General features: G+C 50.1%; 1 protein-coding gene and 1 non-coding gene across 2 annotated transcripts; both read right to left on the bottom strand.

Moving 5' to 3' along the window:
• Positions 1-6,875: 6,875 nt before the first annotated feature.
• Positions 6,876-6,948, bottom strand: TRNAA-UGC (transfer RNA alanine (anticodon UGC)). Its single transcript has one exon. It is a non-coding gene; the product is annotated as a tRNA-Ala (tRNA).
• Positions 6,949-8,678: 1,730 nt separating this feature from the next.
• On the bottom strand, positions 8,679-14,887 carry LOC132522657 (protein SPATA31F1-like). The gene is given in 6 exon segments (XM_060153217.1): positions 8,679-10,306; positions 10,309-10,995; positions 12,388-12,494; positions 13,516-13,576; positions 14,125-14,170; positions 14,744-14,887. Coding segments are annotated over 6 exon segments (2,673 nt in total).

Below are 14,887 nucleotides of genomic sequence, written 5' to 3' on the forward strand. Positions count from 1 at the left end.
GCTCCGGGGTGGAGGTCCTAGGTGCGGGTGTTGCAGGAGTCTGGAATTGCCCACATTGGGAAGAGGCCACATTCCCTTCAGCTCCAGGCCCCAGGCCCATTTGTGCCTGCCTGGTGGGGCTTTCAGGGCAACAGATGCTCCCAGCTTGGCAGGCAGGAGCCGGGGAGGGGTATGGCAGGAATTTCAGCTCAGAAGCTGGGCTAGAACAGGGCTTGGGGTGAGCTGGGCCCCTGTACCCTTGTATGTGTAACAAGGGTCAAAGGGCCTGGGTGCCTTGGTGCTCCTGGGTTCCCAGCCGAGCACTGAGCCCACCAGGGACCAGCTGCCCTGATGACTGTGCAGCTGTTACTGAGGGAGCTACTGCTTCCTGGACTGCAGATGACCCATTACCTTCAGAAGTGTGTGATATTTGTGTGCCCAGCATAGTTGCAGACTTTACTCAATGTGTGGCTACCTAGGGACAGGGTTAGAGTTAGGACTATGCTTGGAACAGCACTGACACAGTGGTTATGGATTGGAGGTAGGTAGTGGTAAGCATAGGGCTGGAATCACGGTGATGTTAAAGTAGGATTTGGAATTGCGTTTATGGTTCCTGTTGATAAGAGCTAGTGCATCTTGTAGATCTCACCTATAGTAGCTGGAGAATCTGCTTATCTACATGGTGAGAATTGAAAGGGTCTATAAAAGTCTGCTTTCTTCTCCAGCACTCTGAAGTGTGGGTGGAGTAGGGGTGTCCTATCTGAGTTGATCTGGCACCATTTCCCTGTTAAAAAAGAGACGACAGGCCCAAAATGGAGTCACTTATGCTAAAAGGAAGACTTAATACCTGACCTTATTGAAGTTACAGCCTTGTCCAAGAATGTAATCCAAACTGATCGGTGTGGAAATTTCTGGTCCGCACCAGTGAGGTAATCCTTTCCATCCCCCAAAGGAAGATGAGGTAACCTGGCACATAGATCTCCTTCATCCCCTATAGATAGATTACCTAACCCTGAAATAATCTTTTTTTGTTTTTGACTTCCTTGTCATACTCTTAAAAACCTCTCTTTTTCTATAGCCTTTTAGAGCTCCCCTCTACTTGCTAAACGGGTTGCTGCCCAATTCATGAACTGTTCAGTAAAGCTAACTCGATGTTTAAAAAAAAAAAAGAGCTAGTGCATCTTCGATTAGGATTGTGTTAGGGTTGGAGTAGGGTACTGTTTGAGTTTAAAATTGGGATCAAAATGGGTCAAGGAGATAAATGTTGTGTTGGGGGTCAGTTTTAAGCTTCTGAGATGGTCTGGAGAGGGACTTAACCTTATGCGTATTGTGTGATACTGATCTGGTTTAGATGAGAGGTTTTGGACATTTTCTGGCCTTCTGCACTTGAGAGTTATAAATGGCCATATGATCCCTGAAGCTGCGATCGACTAGAGGGAAGTAGGCATCTAGCTCCTGGGGAGAGGGAACATCGCAGTTTTCTATCCTGAACTTACCTGGCCATGTAAACATCTTTTGGGTAATACCCAGCAGCATTACCTTTATGAGGTACAGTTATTCTGAGGGTCTCACTTGAAGGACTGGTTTTAGAGTTGTTTGTGAATGGGGCTGGAGTTGAGGTTAGGGTTAGGGTTGAAAGGCATGGACTGCAGTTGAAGTTTGGGGTAGAGCGACACATGTGGTCATGCCCTGTATCAAGGGCTCCTTCCTGACGAGTCAGGAGCTGGTTCTTCACAGTTTCCTGAGGGGGATTTTGACAGAGTAGGTCTGTCTGGTTTACTCTTCCTTTAGATTCTGTTTCTGCTGCATCGGAGAGACTGAGGGTCAGGAGCCTGCGGTAAACTGGGGACGCTCCCGGGGGTAGGGATGGGAGTGTAGGTGAAGGACGGGGCTGCTGAAGAGGGCAGGGGACTGACTTGCTGACCGTGGCGTTCCTTTAAAAGCACACAGCCAAGTTGTTGAGACCAGGGGTGTGTGCGTGGATCCAAGACTGTCCTTATTAAAGGACAGGCAATGGGACAGAAATTACAAACCAGAGTTTCGAGGTGGATAAACAGACCTGGCCTGAGGTGGCCTATTGGTTGTATCGGGGAGAAAGGCTGGGAAGGATGGATTGGGAATGCATTTGTGTTTGTGGGCCTGCAAGATGGGCTGTGTCTGTCTGCACGTGTGTGGTGCCAGTCTGCTGGGGCATGTCTGACTCAGGGTTTTCATGAGTCTGTGTAGGTGTGCTTCCTGAACATGTCTCTGGGTACTCTGAGTTAGCTTCTGAGTGGCATTGTTGACTTTATGTCCTCCTGTGTATGTGTCTGTGTGGCTAGGTGTCTGTACGCATGTGTCTTTGACTGTGTGTGAGACTCTGCTCTGGCCTCTCACTTTCCCCTGACCCTCTCCCCTGATGCGCCCCAGCTGCCAGCACTATTTACTGCAAGAGATTGGCTTCCTTTCCCTTCCCACTCTCTGGATTCCCATGTGTCCGGCTGCCTGCCCAGGGCCCTGCCCCTGAGGCCTCTGTGTGGGGCTTGACCTTGGGAATGATACACTCTGGAAAGCCCCCGATATGCTCTTTACCCGGCTGTGGACCCAGAGAAGTTACAGTGGAGGAGGGGGACAAGGCGGGAAAGGGGGCAGTTGGCAGCATGCACCCCTCCTTCTGGAAACAGAGATCTCCTTCAGGCCCCCTCTTTCCTCCCCACGCTCTCATCCAGATCAAGTATTCAGGGTCCTGGCCTCACTGTCTGTGCGCATGGGAATGGACAGTCCTCCGCAAGCCCCGTTAGGCATCTGGTCCTCTGCGTCCCCCAGCACCTTACAGGCCTGCCTGTGCTCATTCCTCACATCCCCACACACCCTCACGGCTGTCCTCCCTTATTTCCTGTCCCTGCCGTAGACACAGGAACCACTCTTGTCCTTAATTCTGTGACAGCCCAGGCCTGTGCCGTGGAGCAGGTGGGGCAGCCGGCTTTGGATGAATGGTGAGGAGCAGAGGCTCAGCCCCTCTCACAGGTGCAGGAAGCAGCAGCGCCTTGGGGTTTACTCCTGTGCGCATCCTGTGGTTGTTGCCCTCCCTGCGTGGGCTGCAGTGAGGAGGTACAGTAACAAAGCAGCCACGGTCCCTATTTGCTGGGACTTGGTGTTTAACAAGAGAAGTGATTTTGTGGAGAAGCCATTCTCCCGCACTGCAGGCAGTCAGTTGCCTGAAATGCTCTCTGTAGAATTCTGAAATGCTCTCTGTAGAATTCTGAAATGCTCTCTGTAGAATTCTGAAATGCTCTCTGCAGAGCCCAGGAGAAGGGCTCCAGAAGGTCAGAGCCATTTGCCACGACAGTATGGTATCTCAGAGGGCAGAGGCGAACTCCAAAGTTCCCAAGCAAGCATTGCTATATCCCTAGCATCTACCAGCAATTCTGGAGCAGTGAATACCTGATTTTGTGCCCTGCCATGAGAGTTTTCATTCTGATTTTACTTCTTGAGCCGAGGGGGAGCTGGAAGGTGGGGCTTGTGCTAGGGTTATAGGATGGGTAGAGCAAGGCTTCATCCTTCTCCAACATCCTGCATGAATCATAGGCTCTGACTCTGTCTTCTCTCAGCTCTTGATTTTGCTGAGAACTGAGAATCCTGAAGGTCTTGGTTCCAGCTCATCTCTGTGCCCCTAGCCCTTTGTTGCAAAACTTGGTCAGCAGCATAAGCCAATGCCGGCACGTGGCAGGTGGGATACATGGGAAGGACCCGCTCCACCTAAGCCAGGATGTGTGCACATTAACCTCAGCTTCCCACGTGATGCTGCTGTGACCCTTCTGAGTCAATTCCCTTCATTCCGGGCCTCCCTCTCCTCTCCTTGCTCTGTGGCTCTCTGCCCAGCTCTCACCAGGCATGGAGGATGTGCCTGCCACAGGACCCCCTATGATCTTTGGGGATGCTTTAGGAAAACACTGGAGGGTGTGGCTCAGCAGGCCTGGGCCTTGTGCCTCCTCACCTTGGGGGGCCACAGCAGGGCCTGAGCTCCCATGTGTTAGGCACAGAATCACCCTTCAGAGGAGGGACACAGTCATGCTTCTTCGCCTCCTGGCTTTTCTGCATCCTGCTAGCAGGACACATTGTGCTAAGTGCTGGGTCCTATTAGAGGAAGAGTCGTGCCCCACGTCCTAGTTTGATGGTATGTTGAGCCATCCTGGATTTCTTTAGGAATCAGTGAGGCAGGGGCATCCCACAGTCCCCATACCACAGCACGAGGAAGCTACAGCACTTCCTGCCCTTCCTGCAGCTTTTGGCTCCTCTGTGGTAGGTCAGAAGGTGGAAATGCAGACGTGCCACCTTCTGAGAGAAATGAGGTGTCCAAAACAGAGGTCCCTTCCATCACTCAGGGCAGCCTCTTTGTCTTTCTGCTTCCCAGTTCTCTCCTCCTACCCTCAGACATCCCCAGTCTCTGGATGAACACTAGGATGCCACACCTGCCCTTTTTCTCAGTCTCAAGCCCCATCCTCTTCATGCTCTGTGCATCTAGAGCTTTTTCTGACATCTCTCCCCCTATATTCCAAGACCACCCTCTTCACACATGTGATCACCAACTTCAACTATTTTTTTTTTTGCCCACCTGGGCTCACATGCTGCTACTGACTTCTTAGGCCCTAAAAAACCTCTTGCCATGGTAACTTCCAGCATTCCTCTTCATCTCTGGCTTTGGCTCTCTGTATCAGCCCTCCCCCCAGCCACGATCCTTCCCAGTTCCTCATTCACCCATTTAGGTATTTGCCCTGTTCTCTTTTTTTTTTTTTTTTTTTGCACTACTCGGGCCTCTCGCTGCTGTGGCCTCTCCTGTTGTGGAGCACAGGCTCTGGACGCGCAGGCTCAGTGGCCATAGCTCACGGGCCCAGCCGCTCCACGGCATGTGGGATCCTCCTGGACCAGGGCACGAACCTGTGTCCCCTGCATCGGCAGGCGGACTCTCAACCACTGCGCCACCAGGGAAGCCCCTGCCCTGTTCTCTTAATTGTAGGGAAACCGTTCTTTTCATGATACACAAAGTCCCTCCTCATTACTGATTACTGATTTTAGCCAAGGCCAACCCCTGAACCTGGGGACTCACTCCTATTCTGTTACTTCTGCACCATGACATTGCTCTAGCAGTTCCCCCTTTCTCTCCTGCATCATCAGTTTATTCCTCTTGACTGGTTATTTTCCATCAACATCCAACAAGCTATATCTCCTACCTTTAAAAATCCCTCTTGGGGCTTCCCTGGTGGCACAGTGGTTGAGAGTCTGCCTGCCGATGCGGGGGACGTGGGTTCGTGCCCCGGTCCGGGAGGATCCCGCATGCCGCGGAGCGGCTGGGCCCTTGAGCCATGGCCGCTGGGTCTGTGCGTCCAGAGCCTGGGCTCTGCGACGGGGGAGGCCACAGCTGTGAGAGGCCCGCGTACCGCAAAAAAAAAAAAAGCCGTCTTGATTCTATCTCCTCATTTTTCTGCACCTCTGTGGAACAAAACTCCCTAAAGCAGTTGATTACACTTGCTATCACCAGTTGCTCTTCCTCTCTGTCTTGGATCCACTCCAGTTATGCCTTTGCCTCCGTCTCTGACCTTAGTCTAGTCTTCTCAAGGCTATGAATGATCTCTATGTTGTTAAATCTAATAATCAACTCTGAGTCCTCATCTTACTTGGCAGATTGGCAACTTTTCATGCAGCTGACCACTTTCTTCTTGAAACACGTTCCTCTCTTGGCTTCCAGTATGCCACACTCTCCTGGTTCTCCTCCTACCTCACTGGCTACTACTTCTCAGTCTCTGCTTATTGGTTCCCACTTTTTTCTCCAATTTCTTAATGTTGGGGTATCCCAAAGCCTGGTCCTAGATCTGTTTTTCATTTGCAGTCATTGCCTTGGTGATCTTATCCAGTCTCATGGTTTTACATCTCCATTTATCTATCTATCTATCTTATTCTTATTCTCCTAATTCTTCTCCTCCCACTCCCCTCCCCCTCATTTTTCCCCTCCCCTCCCTCACCCCTTCCTCCATTTCTTCTTCTTCATCATCATCATCATCATCATCATCATCATCATCATCATGATGTAATCTATCTTTCTATCTAATCATCTATAGCCAGGACCTTCCCTGAGGACCATCAAGCTTCTTTGTTGAGAAAAGACTGTTGGAAGTGTGGTCTCAGGCAGAAGCTGGGAGATTAGTCGTGATAATACTGCAGTAATCATAGCAGCAGAGAGAGTGAGAAGTGGTCATGTTCTGAATTCATTTCATAAGGTAGAGACAACAGGATGGATTGGATGTGGATGGTTAGAAAAAAAATGTGAAGGATGACACCAGTGTTTTTGTTCAGAACTGGAAAGATGGAGTTGCTATTAACTGATGTTGTGAATACTGTGACTGGAGCATGTATGTGTAATTAGATGATGGTTGGAATAGGGAATCAGGAGTTCACTGTTCTATAGAGGTGAATTTTGGACATTCAAGTATTTATGTTGATTAGACAATTTGGGCAGGTGAGACTGTCTATCAAATCATGAGCTCTGTGGTGTAAGTCCTGTGTCTTTGTTGTGTTTACTGTAGTACCTTGCATATAGTAAGTAAGCAAATATTTTAATTGAATATAAGACACATCTCAAGTTTTTTTTTTTTGCGGTACGCGGGCCTCTCACTGTTGTGGCCTCTCCCGTTGCGGAGCACAGGCTCTGGACGCGCAGGCTCAGTGGCCATGGCTCACGGGCCCAGCCGCTCTGCGGCATGTGGGATCCTCCCGGAACAGGGCACGAACTCGTGTCCCCTGCATCGGCAGGCGGACTCTCAACCACTGTGCCACCAGGGAAGCCCTCAAGGTTTTTTTTTTTTTAAGTTTTTTTCTTCCAGTTTTTTTTCGGCCACGCCGAGCGGCTTGTGGGATCTTAGTTCCCTGACCAAGGATTGAACCTGTGCCCTCTGCAGTGCAAGTGCGGAGTCCTAACCACTGGACCACCAGGGAATTCCCCTTTCTTCCAGTTTTGAGATATAATTGACATTCGGCACTGTATAAGTTTAAGGTGTACAGCATAATCAAGGTTCTTTTTATTGTGACCCTTCTGGGGTCCTCATCAGCTGAGTACCCCAGTAATCCTGTGGCAGTATTCCCTATTCCATAGCACTCATCATACGAATGTAATGATTTGTCTGCCTCCCCAGCCCCGACTTTGGATTCAAGTACTATTAAGGTATTATTATGCACCAGCCGCTATCCTAAGTCCTGGGGTTATAACACACTATTGTATTACTCAGGCAAGAATGAGATACCTATGGATGAGAAACCTAACAAGCAGAGGCAGTAAACACAGGAGAAAGGGGACAAAATTGAGATATATCGAGATTAGAACACAGTGACTGACTTCATGTTTGGGCTGAGCAAAAACATGGATTTATAGTTACACCAATCCCTGACATTGGGAAACAGATTTGTTGGGTGGGGGGTGAGTGTTCAGAAATTTTGAATTAATTTGCATTTCCTTTGGACAATAAGGCTCAACTCACTTCTTTTCATCACACGATGGACAACAGACTAAAACTCAGTTTATTCCTCTCCATGCTCTAAAAGCACTTGGGTATTGGGTTGGCTTCCTGGCTCAACTTCTTTTGAGTACATAGCAAACCAGCCTTTTCTCTTATCATGCCTTCTTCAGGAACATGTCAACTTCTTTTTAAAAAAAATATTTATTTATTTTGGCTATTCTGGATCTTAGTCGCAGCACACGGGATCTTCGTGGCAGTATGCGGGTTTCTTAGTTGTGGCATGCGGACTTCTTAGTTGAGGCATGCACTCTTACTTGCAGCATGCGGGATCTACTTCCCCAACCAGGGATTGAACCTGGGCCCCTGCATTGGAAGCGTGGAGTCTTACCCACTGGACCACCAGGGAAGTCCCAGGAACATGTCAGCTTCTATCTCAGGGACTCAGACCCCCATCTACATGGTCTTCCTCTCTGCTTCTGTCCCTGCCTACCCTTGGGGGTGGGGGACAAGCCCCTCTCCATGTCCTACTGTGATCTTCATTCCAGGTGTCATTCATTCCATGCAGCTGTTAGGCAGTGGAAGTGGGATATAGGCAAGAGAGCTACAGCAGCCTCCTAGGTGAGTTCTCCAGAAAGATCTAACGAATAACCAACAGGGAGCAGAGAGGGGAGATTCTACCATTTGCTTTTGACGTTAGTCATGTTAGCTACATGCTGTTGGTAAACAAAGCGCCTCCTCAAGGTTGGAAGACTGGCACTCCCCTCCAGATTGTGGGCATATATAGAAGTCATCAGTGAATTTTGCCTGTGGGATTCCTGGCCACTCCTTCTTGACAGTACTATCCTCATGTCCACATGGCTCCTCTGGGCCCAAGGTCGCCATAATAGAAGTCAAGCCTGACCTTTACCTTCAGTGTACCTTAGACAAGGGCCTTCCTTCTCTGCTCCAGTTCCTTTATCCACAGTCCGGGGAGGGGGTGTTGTTGTGTGGAGTGCGACCCAGCTTAAGTGTGAGTTAAAACTCCTTCCCTAGATAAAAAGGACATTTACCTCCCTTATGCCTTCCTTGAACACACCACAGTAGAGAGGAGGAGCAGACAGACACCTCTCTGCTTAGAGATATAGAGTATATTTTGGGTGGCACTCTGCCCACCTGTACATTAATGAAAATGACAGTAGCAGTCCTCTTCAAGGGATGCAGACGTTGAGGAGACTACAGAGTCTTTCGAATGCACTGGGTCTTCTTGAGCAGACCAATGTTTCCATCTGAGGTGAGAGGTGAGAGTGAGGGCGGGTCCCCTGGTTGGATGGCACAAGCCACTCGTGGACAGTGCTGAGGGCAGCGGCGGGGGATGCCCAGGACTGAGGCAGAGTGGAGTTGATGGGAGTGGGAGCGGTGCTGGAGCTTACTGTCTGGGGAATGGGGACCATCCAAGAAGGCCAGGCCCACCTGCTTCTCAGTAGGCAGAAATTGGGCCTTTGGGTCCCCTCTTGTCTCCTCTGTCTTAGTTCGCCCCTTGGGACTTTTGGCTGGAGCCAGGCTCTTTGCTACATTTTCTTTTCTTGTGTTAGCCACTTTCTCACATGGGGAGGACATGGATTCCTCATGCCCTTTGCCTTTGGTTTTGGGGTTAATACAGTGTAGAAAAGATTTCATCTTATTTCTCAAGCCAGATTCTGGAAGGCTGGGCCTCTTGTGAGTATAGCCTGGCATCATCTGCCCCTGCAAAACCTGACCTTGTAAAGTTTGGCCCTGCAATGGCTTACCTGGAATGAGTTGGCCCAGGAAAGGCTGGCCCTATGATGCCTGGGGCACCACAGGCTGGACATTCTCAGGAACGCTTGCTGGTTTGAGGATGACATTGAGCTTGGCTTGACTGTCTTGCAGGTCATTCTTCTCAGAGTCTTTCCGCACAGGGACTCCAGGAGGTATCTCTGGGAATTTAAGCTGAGGGTGATGCTGGGGACTGTGCTGACAGGGAGCACCAAGGTGATAGCGATGTCTCTGTTGCCAGGGGCTGCAGGGTGTCCTGTTCAGAAGCATCCCTTCTGGCCTCTGGGCTTCAGCAGAGTGGCTTTTTTCTCTTGTGGAAGAGACTGCAAACCCGGCATCCCCTTCTCCGTGGTCTCCTGCCATTTTGGGTTTGCCTGGCTTCTCTCTCTTTTCTGCCAGTGTGGGGTCTTGGACTGAGTCTTTGCTCTTGTCAGGGCTTTGGGGCTCCTCTAGGCTGGGGTTGTTCACACTGGCCTCCAGCTGAACACAAAGCACCTGGGTCTCTGTCATGTCCCCACTGGGTTGTGAGATCTTGGAGGCCCAGTGGACAGAATCATGGGGTACTGCCCTGGACCTGGGTTGTTTCTGTTTCTGATGCACTGCCTTTAACTCAGTGGCCAGTTGTTGTTTGAGGTGGAGCCATTCTGGATCCAGGGCACGTGGCATATCTGGTGGGATGGGGAGTTCCTGGAGCAGTGTTTTTCCGTGGTTGTTTAGACTCCCAAGAGACTCCTGTGTCCATATGTTCTCTGGCATTGCTACAGTTTGTTCCCAGGACTCCCTTGCCTTTAGGGGAATTCCCAGTTGTATCTCTAGGATCTTCTTTCTCAGATGGAAATTGAGTTTGGCCAAGGTGGGTTCCCCGAGTGAGTATGGCTTCCCAGGCTCTGACTGGCTTTCTAGAGGCACCATCTTGATTATTCCTTCCATCTGCACTTCAGCGTGGAATTCACCTGCAATGTCTGCACAAGTCTCGTTGGCATCTTGAAAGCCTGGCCCAGGACTTAGACCCTGCTCTTCAGGTAAGGTCACCTGAGTCAGAGGTTCTCCTGGAAATTCGACAGGCCAGGCACCATCTCTGTTTTCATAGCTTGGGAATTTATTGCTGGGGCCATGGCCGTGGAGAGAACCACATAATAAAGAGCAGGCATCCCTGACAAGAAGGCCAGATCCTTGTGCCGTAAAGCTGTCTCCAGTGTCTCAGTGGCTCCCTCGGACAGGGCTTGGGGCAGCTTAGGGTGTTCAGTGTTAGCACCTGGTGAGGTTTGCTGCTGCTGCTCAAGGGCCGTTGGCATCCAGGGTGTAGTTTTCTGTTGTTTGTCTGGATCATTTGCTGCCTGTAGTTCTAGGGGCTTGCTTTCTGGGGTGCAGGTAAAGGGAGCCAATTCCAGGACCCCAGGAATTCTACACTCCCAGGAGCCACATACGCAGACAGGAACCTTGCCCTGGTGAATCTGCCCACATTTGGAGTCGATGTAGCTCTGCAATATTGCCTTGGCCTGGTCAAACAAGTGCGGCATAGGGACTGACACTGAGTCCTTGACGGCTGGGAATGGGTTGCCAACGCCAGTGCCCTCTAGAGCTGTAGGATGGGAGACGTTCACATTGTCTAGGGCTGTGCTGCTCCAGGAGAGAGTCTGCTCGTCAGCAGGGGACAGAAGCAAATGGATGGACTACTGGATCTTCTGGGGCAGGCCCCAGCGATGGTGAATCAACTGTCACTGGAGGTGGAATTCCAGCAGCCTCCTGGCATGCTCTGGGAACAAGAGTAGTTCCCTTGTGAGGACTGAGATGGGCTGCCCTGGCCAGGAAGTTGTCACAGTCTCAGAAGACTGGGCTTTGTCACAGGGCTTATACTGCACGGGGCTCTGGGTGCGCTGATCTCTCTGGGAAACACCTGGCCAGCCCCACTGAAGCTGGAGCTGCCTCTGCAGCAGGTGCCACTCCAAGGCTTCACATTCATCCAGGGTCAGAAACGGGATATTGATCTGAGCTTGTTGGTGCTCAGTTGGAGCAATCCAATTTGGGGAAGATGGAGAAGAGGGTGGAGCTGACTGGAGTGGAGTTTTAGGCATCAGAGGGAGGAAGGAGAGCTCCTTGAAGAGAAAAGGATGCTTCAAGGGGGGCTTGGACATGCTCCCGTTCATGCAGAGGCCTTGAGAACCCAAGAAAGTGTCAACCCGGGACTCACTGTGCAGAGAAGGGAGGCCACAGAATGGCTGGCTATATTTCGGCTGCACATGGCCCACTGAGTCGTTAGCCTGTTGCCCAGGCATTAGATAAAGGCCACTTAATTCTTTAAGGGCTGGATAGGGCAAGGCTAGAGCCATATTGTCTGGGATTTGCTGGTAGTAGTGTCTTTGTTCTGGGTCCATAATGGACCACTTAGAAACCCAGAAGGCCTGGCTGGGCTGGCCGGCCATACGTGAACCCCAGTTCTGGTATGAAACGGTCCCAAATTTCTCAGTAGAGAACTGAGAAGTATCATTCTGGATGAAAGAGACTGGTTGGTTACGTACAGGGTGGTAAAATAATGGCGGATCTGGTATAAGCTGCCTCAGGGACTCTTCCACACGTCTGGGGAGCCCCCACCTCTGGAAGTGCATCAGTCCTTTTACATGTACCTCAAGAAGCCTCCGGACTTCAGTACTGAGGAATAACAGGTGGGCAGGGAGGACAGTGACCATATGTAAGGCCATAGCATGTGTCAGGGCTGTGACTTCTCGGTTCAGGGTCCGCAGAGAGACCTGAGAATTCAAGGGCTGCTGGCCTTGGTTCCCATAGACAAGGTTGGGGTTGCTCTCCATCATCTCCTGCAGGTTCACTGAAACCTTAGTTTCCTCAAACCTTGAAGAAAACATAGTCTCTGGGCCCCTGGGCACCTCTGGTACTTGAAATCCCTGGCTTAGCTTGAGGTGTTCAGCCCAGTAATCATGGATGCTAGCTGCACCTGTTGACTGGGCAGATGACTGGGTTAAGGATTTCTCTGACACTGTGAAGGTTGCAGATGGAAGTGAAAGGTCTTTGGAGTGTGGGGAACGATGCTCCAGTCTCTGCTCAGAAGACACTTTAGACGTGGACAAAATCTCTAGGTAAGAGCAGCCCTGTGACAGCCTCCTTGAAGTGGGGGAGATCAGGGTGTTCTCACCCACCACCACCTGCTGAATCTCCAGAGCCATGGCATCGCAGGTTTGGCAGCAGGAATCTGCACACAGGAGCTGCTGCACACTCCCCTCCTGAGGAAGCCAGCCCCGGCTGGGAGGGAAACATGGCAACTGTTTGTTACTGATGGAGTGACATCTGCCTCTTCGCAAGTGTGTGGCCTGGAGATTGTGCCTGCCCTCCCCTAGTCCTGTAAACCCTGAGGCCTGCATCCGCTGGGTGTTTACTCATGTGCTTTTTTTTTTTTTCCCTAGGGAAATGCCATTTGGCAAGTTATGGTGGGCTGGGCTGAGGGCCTGGGGCTTATTGAGCGAGGTCTCAGACAATAGCTGGGAGCACAGGGCCTTGAGAGACTGGGAGGTGGGTGAGTTCCCTGCTGACCTGTGTTGAGAAGCTGAACTAGAAGGAACCAGGTAGATGGGGGAGCCAATGGTTAGCTGATGGGGCAGCACCAGGAACATCACCAGGTAGAACCTGGAGTCATTCTCTTTTCGGGCTTAGGCCGCAGCCTGGTATTCAGTATTTCTAAACTGTAGAAAAGGAGATCCTTTTGGGAATTCTGTGTTCTGGGGATTAAAGGGTGTACACAACATCTCTTGAGAGTCCATCCCCATTCTCTAGAGATCTAGAGAAGAAGGGTATAATATATGACAAGCTCCTGTCTGAGGGCTGTCCCAGGAACTGGCCCCGCTGAAGACAGAACCAGAGGAGGTAATGTCAGCAGGGTCCAGGGGGCTGCCCTTGAAAGGGTGTAGCTGTAAAGAGAATATGAAAATGATGAAAATTATTCACTCAATTATCCATCCTCCTGACTGTAAAACTTGTCTTGTGGCTGAGTGCAAACCCATGTAGAGTCTTTTATGAACTATGCACTAGTGAAATTCTGAATTCCAGGGCCACTGTGAGCCTAGCACAGAGCAGAACTAGGAAACTCCTCTCTCCTGAAATATCTGATCCCCCTCTACCCTGGCAACGCTCTCAACCAGTGCTCCAGGCTCCACTGTCTGGCTCCCTCTCAGCCACTGTCCTTCTCCCCAACCCTGCCCCAGGCCAAGCAGAGAAATGATCACAGACCAGGCTGGGAGTTGGGAGACTGCAAAGAGCAGGAGATCACCTTTTCATGACAGAGAGCAGCTCCCATGGCTTTTCAGCTTCTTCCTGGGAAAGTCTCCTAGCTGAGAAACCAGGTGACAGTGTTACATGGAGCAGGAGTGGACCCAGGGACATCCTATAGGAAGCTGAAGGCCTCTGAATGAGAGGAGACCGCAAACCCCAACGGTTAGTGCTGTGAGGCACGTCTGTGTACCACTCAACCAGGTATGGTGTGCTCTCCTGGACCTGCTCTCATTTGATCTTCACAACTACACTGTGAGTGAGGCAGGATCATCAGATGCCCATTTCATGGTAACAAGACTGAAAGATGAAGTGACTTCCACAGGGAAGTGGAAACTAGTAAACATAAAACTAGTAAATGACACAATTAAGGACTTCTTCCCTGCTTCCTCACTCTTCATTCCCAGGGGTAAGGTAGAGAATTTTGGAACATTCCCAGACTCTGATTTCCCACCCAAAACAGTTTTCTGGCAGATTTTGTCAACTTGGAGAACTGAAGCCTTCAGTGGTTAGAACACCTGGCTCCTGGCACCAGGGGTCATCGAGGGACAGGGTTCATGGGAATCTCACCCACAGTGGAGGGGAGTCAGAGCAGAGACTGGGACTTTACCTCTTGATGCTGCATCTCTAGCCCTTTGTCTGACTTTTCGGTGACGCTTAAAAGTCAAAGAGAGTGTGAAGCTGGGACACGATTTTCTTTTTCATGTCTAAAGTGAAACAAAGGAAATATACATTTCCCAGTCTGTTTCTATATATTTGTATGTTATACACTGTCCTATATTGCCTTCCTGTACTCCACCCTTTCACCTGAATATTTCATTTTTCTATTTATTGTGTGCTTACTTCAGGGCTCTCCACATTCCATACCTCCTGTCCCCTTTCCCAGGACAATATTTTCAGGGGATTTAGTGTGATACAGGAGGAATAATGGAACTGATTAAATGGTTAGTGGTTCTCAGCCAAGGGCTTTTGCTTACTAAGTCCACCAATCAGAAAAATCCCCCATTTTGGGAGGTCAGAAGAGATCCAGTGAGGTAGATTCCATTTTACCTAGGACTCAACCCAAGCCCGATAGAGAGATTCTTGATTTTTCAATTAGAGTACACTGCAGGGATGGCCTGGCAAAGAATTATTTCTAGGCTCTGAGAAGGAGAATTACTATAAAGAGTAATTGAATGTATCTTATCTGAGGCTTGATTAGTTCAGCCATGGTCATCGTGTTTCCCTACCAGGCAGCAGCTCCTTTTAGGTTCCAGTGTTAATCCATGGTAACTCTTTTTCACCTACCAGGTAATTAGGATAATAATGAAGATGGAGCCATAGGTATATAAGGGATACCCCAAATCCCACAGAACAGAAGTCAGGCTCAGCAT

The sequence above is a fragment of the Lagenorhynchus albirostris genome, chromosome 7, assembly GCF_949774975.1.
Source record: "Lagenorhynchus albirostris chromosome 7, mLagAlb1.1, whole genome shotgun sequence".
Lineage (NCBI taxonomy): Eukaryota > Metazoa > Chordata > Mammalia > Artiodactyla > Delphinidae > Lagenorhynchus > Lagenorhynchus albirostris.